Source organism: Rattus rattus, chromosome 5 (genome assembly GCF_011064425.1).
Source record: "Rattus rattus isolate New Zealand chromosome 5, Rrattus_CSIRO_v1, whole genome shotgun sequence".
Classification (NCBI taxonomy): Eukaryota; Metazoa; Chordata; class Mammalia; order Rodentia; family Muridae; genus Rattus; species Rattus rattus.
Window position 1 is genome coordinate 21,298,479 of NC_046158.1, and position 10,478 is coordinate 21,308,956.

Genomic DNA, 10,478 nt, shown 5'->3' on the forward strand with positions numbered 1-10,478 from the left:
AGCTCCATTCTCTCTTCCAACTACATTCCAACCACCAAGAAAAACCTCAGGCGTGATGTATTTTTTTTGACGATTATTTTACAGGAGCCCATGAGAAAGAAATAGCTCTAATGAATGCTTTGACTGTTAATTTACATCTCCTGCTGGTAAGGTTTCTTTCCCATTTGTGTTTTGAGTTCTCTCATTTGCATAATCTATATGTTTCTTCCTCAAATTCATAAGCCTCTGGTGGGTTACTTATTCAAAGAACACATGTGAGATTATTTAGTTTCACCAAGAAATGCTAGACCATGATCTCCTGGTTCCTTCTTAAACATGGAAGAATTGGTTCTCCTGGGGAAAAATAGCATAGGTAAAGTACCTTTGGGGTTTACTCATACAGGGGGTTGGGAGAGTAAGTAAGTGGAATAGTCTGGTGAAAACACTCAAGAGTATGTTTTCAATAATGTCTAAAAGTTCCTGCATCCTTAGTTTTGACTCCCAACTAAGTTATTTAGTGTCTCTAAGAATTAGTTTTTCCCTTTGTAACAATGAGGACAACCGTATCTTCCTTATAGGTGTACAGAACTCAATAAGGGAATATGTGAAAATTAATTTAGCGCCATGGTCAATGGTGAGCACCCTGTTGACAGGTGTTGTCGTCTGTATTGGAATCAGGGCCAGGTTTATTTATTCCCCAGAGACTGTATGGAGAAATGAAATGGCCAGTGCATAAGTAGTCTACTCCTGGCTGGTGCCTCTAAAATGGACAGGGGTTCAGGACAGGGCCAAAGAGCATTTACCTGGACCTAAACCATAATACTATAAAGCAAACAACCAGATGGGGGACAGGTAACACAGGGATCCAAATTGGCAATGTAAGATATGTAAATAAGACATGCATGCATAGAAAAGCTATTTCAGTCCCACTCTAGAGAAATTACCTTTAAGTGCTTAGGAAGATAAATTTTCAATTACCATTTAGATAAAGCTTTGGAATTTGGTTTTATCTGCCTCACAGTTTCCTCTGAGTTTGTTTTCCATTGATAAACACAATGAGCCAATATCTCCGCCCTCTTCATAATTCATTGGAAACTAGGCTAATTGAAAAGGTAGCCCTGTCAGATATCTAAGATGGTTAATTAATGAATGCCTTCAAACGTTGGAGCTTATAACGTGAAAGAGTGCCATAAAGGAGCAAACGTGGAAATTGTACACTAATGCTTCTCTATAACTCTGTTTCCTTGTAGTTATCATTCTTTAAGCCTACACCAAAGCGGCACAAAATTCTTCTAGAAGCCAAAGCCTTCCCTTCTGATCATGTAAGGATTTCTTCAAATTATATTTATGTTCTTTCTACTCTTCCTAGAGGGATATATCCTTTCCCTGACTTGAATGTTTATTCTCTAGTCATTTCCAAGTAAGCTGACTAAAAAAAGATCTGTCAAGTGCTTTTGATTTAAGTGTTTTTTTCCAGATAGTAGAATTATTTCTTTTGTTCAAGTAAAACATGTGTTCATGAGGAAAGGGCTGAATGGGGACATTGATTTATTAGTCTTTTTAAAGATATTGAGCAAACCGTTGCCTAAATCAAGTGCGGCTATAAATGTTTTATTAATTCCTGTTGCTGTTTTATTTTTTTAAAATTGAATCAATACAATCTCCACTACTTAACCCTTTAGCAACATTAAATTGTCATATGAACTTGTGTCTGTACCTCTTTGTCATGGTATGCTAGAAATAATTTTTTATTCCTTTTTATGAAAAAAATTTTAAAGATTATAAAATGGAAGAATGCCCAGTCAGTAAATAGCTTGATACATAGGCATAAGGACCTCAATTGTAATGCCTACCACTCACATAGAAAGCTGAGTGTTGCTGTGTGGACTGCAGGACAAAAGACAAGAGAGACAGGAGGATGCTTGTAGTTTAGTGGACAGACTGTCTATCTTGACAGTAAGTTCCACTTCCAATGAGAGATCTTGGCTCAAAAATAATGTAGAGAATGATCAAGGAAGACACCTTGACATTGACCAATGGCTTCTATATGAGCAAGTGAAAACACATAAGAAAATGTGCCCATATATAAACCTGTACACACAGTGAAGATTAAAGGGTTTCTTGTGGTTTCCTCAAATAATAATACCAATTCTTCCATATCCATAAGCAGATGAAACCCTTTTGTTTAGTTTTAAAGAAACGTGACACTTCCTGTTTTGATTATTCTATACTACATCTTGTATTTTAAAGCATGTAATTCTAGTAGGCCAACTCATGATTATTTTGCTAAAAATAAGATTAAACCCTTGTTATCTTGAAGAATATTCCAGCTCCTCTTAGTTATTTGATCAAATGCATATCTGATCTTCTGCATGGGGTTTTCAATGGGATCTGTCTTTGCAGCCTAACTCTCCCTATCTTGAGCTGGACTTAGGATACTGTAACTCAAGCCCAGCACTTCACACTCCTCTCTTTGGTTATTTTACAAGCCCCAGTTGTGACTTGCTCTGAGTGAATTTATAAAACCTACCTTAGTTCGAAAAGCTTTCTGCACTTCTGACCACCTTTAATATGTGGTACTTCAACAGGTACCCTGATTGCTGGTCAATCACAGTAAGATATACCTCTCTGAGGGAGCTGTTCATCCTACTTCTGACGTGATTTAATCTAGTGCCATGGTTTCGATGTTGTTTTTATTTGTTTCTAGAGGAGATTATTTAATGCATTGCTCTGCTTTGGGATTAATTTAATGAATAGATTTTCTTTCTTTTTCAGTATGCGATCGAGTCACAGATTCAACTTCACGGACTTGATGTTGAGAAAAGTATGCGGATGATAAAGCCACGAGAGGTATCTGAGAAAGAAAGCAGTGCTCATTATGATTCTATTTTGTGTCCATTTATTTCCCTCAAAAGTTTATTATCTTCATGGCTCTGATGTAAATTTCAAAAAAGCATAAATGATTCATGCATTTTTTTTACTGTTAGATCCTTTTGCTTAAGTAAAGAATGAATGGGAAGTGTAGCATTAAATAGTAATAATAATAATAATAATAATAATAATAATAATAAATGATGCACCATCCCTTCCTAACTCTAGCTGCAAACTCTGCTCACATTCCCAGCCATCGACCCTCTGCGGTTAACTGTCACAAACCCCGTAACCTGGTAAAATCAAAACTCTAGAGGCTTGTAATTTATCAACCAGATTTATATCAATATATTTTCACCCCACAAAATGTCCACACAATAAACTCAGAGCCAATTGATATTGATATGAACTACCCACCGAGATAAGAAAAATTGTCCTATAGTTATCCATCCTGTATAAGATACTCATAGCTACCTGTGGCTATTTAAAGTTACGAGGAATCTGGATCATCTTTCTCTTCCTCCATCTTTCTTCTTTCTCTCCCTCCTTCTCTCCCACCTCTCAAAACCTCTCAGCCCACCCTCCTTTTCTACTGTCCAATCACAGGCTCTAGCCTCGTCTTTCACTTACCCTCATCTGCTTACAGACAGCAATCTACAGGGAAATATAATAATTTTCATTTTCAAAAACTAAACACATGGTGAGGAACTTTTTCTTTTTATAGCAATGAAGTCCATCGTCAAGCAGATGAAAAAAGGAGGGCAAATTGAGTGGACTACTTTAAGTTTGCAATGTAGTAGCCGATGATTCCCATTAAAATTAAATTAAGTGACCATTGTGAAATTATGTGGATACTGTCTTTTTCGTGTTCTTTTACAAAGTTTCATGTATTTTCTTGTTCTTAAAATACAGCAAGTTTTCTAAAGTCAGTAAGTTGGAAAGTCTGGAAATCTGGGATTCCAGTGTGTTTAGTAACCAACATGCAGGATTTATGATAAAAGATTCTTACATCTACAAGAGGTACTTTTTTCACATGTGCTGTATAAATAGCTAGTTCCCAAGAGTCAGTGCTACAGATGCCCAGCAGTACATCCCCTGGGTCCACTCTAAACAGCCTTTTGCATTACTAAACAGCTTCAGGTCAACAGGAGGGGAGCTTTATCTTACCAGAACCTTATGTCCGCATTGATTCATGGCGATTCTTTAGATAAATGAATTATGGTTAGGTTCTGTGATACTATCTTTAGTCTGATTTCTAAGTTGTAGCTGTCAAACTACATTAGAATTTTAAAAGAGGTTTAATTTGCCAGTTCCCTAAGTAGAATTTTTCTTATAATTACTAAGTTCTCTTCCTTATATGTATAAAAAAGTGTATCTCTAATAAAACAGATTTCAATATCAATGTTTCCTATTTGGTAAATAAGCCCCAGGACTCTTCTACTAGAAGCTACACACACACACACACACACACACACACACACACACACACACACACACACACACACATATACACACACAAACACACATACACACACAAACACACACACACACATACATACACACACACACACACACACACACACTCACTCACTCACACAAGTTTTAAAGAGTTTTCTAAATGATATTAAGGCAACTAATCAAGTACTGGTCCAAAATTGGTGTCATATTTACCTGGAGAGAAGTCCTGTGGAAAGCTGTAAGTACACTGCACCTGCTCTCCCTACAGCAGGTGTGCCCCATGTGATCGATCTCTTACAGCCAATAACTTTTTCAAGACCAACTCTCACGTCATTGACAATTTTCAATCGATAGTTGTGGTGGGGAGGTTAGACTTTGTTTCGATGCTTTATCTTGATCAGCTCTCTTCATGTTCTTCTCTCTATTTACATCAGCTTGGGAAAGATCAAATTTTAAACTAATTGAAACATCACATTGGCAAAAAACAGGTGAAAGCTATGTAAGTGAGTTCTTATTGGACAAAGCACCACTAACTCGATAAGTGCAGTACGAACCTCCAGCTATGCTGTAAGATATGTCTTGGATTTCTTGCTTTTTTAGAGAATGGGAAAATCATTGAAAAGTTTCTAAATAGTAAGGATTAATTGAATACTGAATTAGAAAGAAGCAAGTAGGATCATGCAGACTAGCACTTAAATAAAACTTACTTTTCGTTTCTTAATAACAAAGTATTTCCCAGTGCTGCTCTTTTGCCAGATTTCTGAGGAACATTGGTATAGGGAAGCATGATTACCCTTTTGGTGGTTTATGTGGGAAAGACATTTGTGAAATGGAGTAACATGGTTATTGCTGTCATACTGTGTAACTTGCACTGAATTTGATGTAGGGGGAAGAGACCTTAAGAATGGAGGACATACTGGAAGTAATTGAGAAGGAAGGAGACTCAATTGCTGTGGTCCTGTTCAGTGGCCTGCACTTTTATACTGGACAGCTGTTCAACATTCCTGCCATTACACAAGCCGGACATGCAAAGGTAGACAACTATTCTCTCCTTGGTACTTTCCCACAATGCACTCTGATCAAGCGCGGCCCACCTGCATTACTTTATGTGTACTTTATTGTAGGATGTTTCTTTAAAAATAACAAAACCTATTTATTTATTTATTTATTTATTTATTTATTGGTTTTTCAAGATAGGGCTTCTCTGTATACTATCCCTGGCTATCCTGGAACTTTTTTTTCTAGACCAGGCTAGCCTCTTTACTTAAACATCTGCCTGCCCCTGCTTCCTAAGTGCTGGGTTTAAAGGTGTGTGTCACCACTTGGCAAAGTCTTCAATTTTAAAAGATTATTAGCACTATTGTTATGATTGTTATGGTTCATCCCATGTTTATATGACATCAAGGATCCAACCTCATTCCTAAAAGTGCCATCTTCATGTGGGCTCCTAGAGTCCAGAATAAGCAAGTTTTACACACATGATATGGCTCTCAGAAAGCAGAAAGAAGATAAAATACTAAGGATCTTCAAGATATGCAAGAACTTCTAAAAATTCCACTTCAGTGCCTTTCACATTGTAACACGTTCTATATGTAATCCAACTCTCACTTAGAGCTAGGTATGTCTAGAGGGAGGAATAAAGACTCTATTAGTAACTCAGGTAGAGTTACACAGTAGGATGACTTTTACCCAAGTGACGTTAAGGATGGCATTTAATTCCTAACAACCTTCTATCTTTATAACACTGCCTATAACAAAGGTGTTTATCCCCCTGCATATTATTAATTCAACATTAAGTTACTATATCTGTATATCATATCTCTATGTATTTAAATAAGTGATTTAAGATAGCATATCTCTTTATATCAGTATATAAATAACTGATTCAATTTTCTAAAAAATATTGGGCTATAAGAAAGAAATCAATTGGGAGAAAAATTCAATAGCCATAAGTTATATTTCAAATCCTAAGTAGCAGTTCTGTTTGATTACGCAATCAAGGCTTGTATTAACGAAGGTGACAATTGAATTTTACTCTGAACATTAATAGGTTATAGGATTACTATATATGTGAGATCTAGCTAATATATGCAGTTATTGAAGCTAATGAATGGAACTAATGAAAAGGAATTTCGCACCGTCTTCAGTGGTCTCTAGGAATTTCCAACGTGGACTTCCAGCTGATTTGATGGATAACTGTGAAAGCAGTGCATTACAAAAGATATAAAGATAATGTCTTCTTAATTTAGATATTAAATCTTAAGCACCAACATAAAGGGTGGCCAATAAAACTTGTGTTTTAAAACGTTCCGAAGTAATCAGCAGCCATGTTCCCTGAGTATGCAAGCATGTCTCATTAACCTTCATAGAAATGAGACAAAAAGCAGAGAAGGAGGACCACGAGTGTGGCCATCATAGTCTGGGGTTCTCGCACTGGCTGGGTCACTGCTGTGTTACATGGTTCCCTGCATGTTATTCAACGTCTCTGAGTTTCTGTTTCCACAGTGCTGGCTCATCAGAAGAGCCTCTCCCTCATGCACTCAGAGTAAAGAATGTGGTGTTTGACATTTGTCATGGCTGCCACTCATTCTCCTGTGAATCAGCCGTCCCTCCCCACTTCTCGGTGAATATGAAATTATGGGAAGTGTCTCAGATATAGACTTTATTTCCCATTGCAAATTAAAATAAGGGAGATAGAGAGGTGGACCCATGTTTAAGAACACTTGCTGCTATTGTTAGAGGACCTAGGCTTGGTTTCCAACACTTACCTGGGAGCTCAAAATCATCTGTAACTCCAATTCCGGGGATCCAATGTCTTCTTTTAGCCTCTGAGGCATCAGGTATACATTAAATACATACACATACTGTTATGGTGTGTATATGCTAGGCCCAGGGAGTGGCACTTTTAGGAGGTGTGGCCTTGTTGGTGTAGGTGTGTCTCTGTGAGTATGGGCTTAAGACCCTCATTCTAGTTGCCTGGAAGTCAGTCTTCTTCTTCTTTTTTTTTTTATTATGTGTGCTTGAGTATTTTTTATATATTTTAGTGTTATTCCTTTCCGGTTTCCGGGCAAACATCCCCCCCCCTCCCTTCCTTATGGGTGTTTCCTCCCAACCCTCCCCCCCTTGCTTCTGCTAGCAGCCTTCGGGTGAAGATGTAGAACTCTCAGATTCTCCTGCACCATGCCTACCTGGATGTTGCTATGTTCCCACCTTGGTGATTATGGACTGAACCTCTGAACCTGCAAGCCAGCCCCAACTAAATGCTGTCCTCATTAGAGTTGCCTTGGGCATGGTGTCTATTCATAGCAGTAAAACCCTAACTAAGACATATAGACACAGGCAAAATATTTAGACATTCGAAATATAAATATAATGTAAAAGTCTTAGAAAATAAATGTGCTCACTAGGTTCTTTATTTAATTCTTGGTAAGAGATTAAGTAGCTGAAACCAGTCTCTAAGTATGCCACAGGCTGTCATTCATTTAACATGTCTATAGAGTCAAATTCTCCTGGCACATTCAGCCAAACAGATGAAGAAATGAGCAGTTCCAATTTAAATGGAAGGATGTCATGGGAGTGAACTGGGGATACGGTTGACTTAGATTTACCCATTATCAATTTTATTTTAACAAATGTTTACCCTCTTGCCGTACAATTGCTCTCCTTCTCAAGTGGAGTTGAAAAATTAGGCTAATTTAAAATTAGACTTATGTAACTCTCCTGGGTGGCCGGTGGAAATCTAAAGCTGAAGAAAGAGACAGGGAGAAAATTAAAGGTGTCAATCAAGAAAGAAATTGACAATTCTAAGGTGGGGGGGTCTTATAACAATCACTGTTAGGAGTGGATAAGTGAGGCGAAAGAGAGGTTGGTTTCCAGAGATTAAGCACAGTAGCAGCTGAAAATGACAGGGAATGGAATGATGAGAGTTCAGGAATAGATTATGAAGTACAATTCCAAAACACTGAAGAGAAATTTCCAAGTCATGAGGTAGGAAAGCGGATACACAAAGTTTGAAGGGTAGTTTAAAAACCGCATGTATGCAGCAAACCGTACAAATCATAAGTAAATGGCTGAAAGAAGTATGTTGTACTTTGTAATTAATTTCAACATGAGGGCATAGTTCTCCAGGTCCTGTTAGGCATGTTGCTGAAGTATTATGAATGTACCTTCCTGGTCATATCCAGGAGATACTTTCTCACAGCAGATTTCCTGGTCCTCTGGATTTTACCGTCATTTGCCCTTTCATACACAGTGTTCCCTGTGCCTTGGGTGTGAGAGTCGTCTTGTATCAACTGGGGCTGGGCATCACGTGCTCACTTCCTCACGGCTTTTCAATAGATGTGCTAAGATGGAGAGAAGGAATCTCAAGGGGATCTAACTATAGACAAAGGACTACAGACAGCTAAAAAATGCTGAGAGCAGGAGAAATATTATTCCTCAGGGTTGAGTTCTGTTTCATTTTACAAGTGGTCAAACCTATAATCATATACATAAAAAAGTTGAACATGCTATGTTTGTATATTTAAGTGTGTGTTTATGTGTGTGCATGCACACATACAGAAACATATGCACACAAATATGCACGCTAACACCATTCATAAGGGAGGAACTTTTGTGCTTTTATTGTTACCCAGTGCCCCCATTCTTTTTTTTTTTTTTCTTTCTTTTCTTTTTTTTTTTTTTTTCGGAGCTGGGGACCGAACCCAAGGCCTTGCGCTTCCTAGGCAAGCTCTACCACTGAGCTAAATCCCAACCCAGTGCCCCCATTCTTAATGAGGTCTCACTTAGTATTATTTAATGACTTGTGCTTGGGAAATAACCAATATTTAGAGGTTAGAACTTTGGTTCTAAAATTCTCCTAAAGTCCCTTTAAACTCTTCGGCACTTTATAGAAGTACAAAGCTTGCATGTAGGTAGGCCTTTTGTGCTTGGCTTATTAGCCGATTCTGAGTTTAATTCATCTGTGCTGTATTCAGCCAGTCTCGCTTGTTTATATTTCCTTTCCCATACAATATTAACAGGAAATACAGCACAATTTTTATATTTGGAGTAGAGCAGATGCTTGTCCCTTTTTAAAAAAAAAATCGAAGCCTGTTACTATACATGCTAGTTAGGCTGTTATTACAAATTACTTAGGATAAGCCTCCATCACATTTCTGGTACATCTGCTTCTTAGGCTCCCTGGATCATAAGTTGCGTGTGAATTCAGTCATAATCAGCACTATCCACTTTCCTACGGACTTATGTCAATTTGCTACACACTCCAAGCAGCATGTTTGAGAGCAGCTGTTTCCCAACGCACCCAACAAGTGCTGTTGCCAATTTTGGTATCAGCTATTCAGTGACCTGATTACTCATGAGTTCAGAATCTTCCAAATACATGCTTTCAAACACGTGTTATATTACTTGGGTGTTTTCTTTTGTGAAATGCTTTTTTTAAAATGCTCCCCCCATTTTCTATTGTTATCGGCTGCTTTCTATTAGGCGGTAGGTAGTGTACAATTTATTTTGAAGGAGAGAAGAATATTACGTTTTCAGTAGGAAATCAAAGAGGAAACCACATTCCTGTGAGAACAATGGATGCCGGAACTTTCATTTGTATGGGGAGTATAAGGTGCACAAGTGCTCTTCATAGTAAGGGGGAAATCTGGGTGACAAGGTCGAGGAAAATAAAACCGAGTAGCTAAGATGTCACAGGGAAGGCCATGAAAATTCAGAAGACATCAGTTTGCAGGGAGAGATTCATCTATTCTTGAAACTACATGACTGTTTATTAGTGAACAACCCACTGTGGGCCTGTGTACTGGAGGCTTTCCGTGGAGATCTCTGGCTCGGCCAGGTGTGAGGATTCAGGCGAAGGGGAGAGACTGCAAGGAGGGAGGGGGAATCGCTTCCACTGCCTCCGTCTCCACGTCTCCACTTCTGCCGCTTCAGTTGCTCCAAGATGCTGCACTGAGCTGCTCTTTGCTGAGTCAGGCCGTCCCCTGAGCTGTTGGGAGACTGAGTAGCCAGCGAGGGGTGGTGCAAAGGGCTGGGGGTAGGGGTAGGGAGCTTCTGGTGGTGGTTTTTTTTTGGGGGGGCGAGGGAGCAGATTTTTTCCCCAAGCGGCAGTGTTACAGCTTTTGTGACAGAAGCTCTCAGAGGACAGAGTAAATTCTCACACCTTTATT

At 38.5% G+C, this 10,478-nt stretch overlaps 1 protein-coding gene across 1 annotated transcript in view; it reads left to right on the forward strand.

Moving 5' to 3' along the window:
- Nucleotides 1–10,478, forward strand: part of Kynu (kynureninase) — a 129,611-nt gene that overhangs the window by 44,641 nt on the left and 74,492 nt on the right. Inside the window, 4 exon segments of the mRNA XM_032901922.1 lie at nucleotides 85–146; nucleotides 1,230–1,301; nucleotides 2,755–2,829; nucleotides 5,195–5,341. Of these exon segments, the coding sequence (XP_032757813.1) occupies nucleotides 85–146; nucleotides 1,230–1,301; nucleotides 2,755–2,829; nucleotides 5,195–5,341 (356 nt within the window).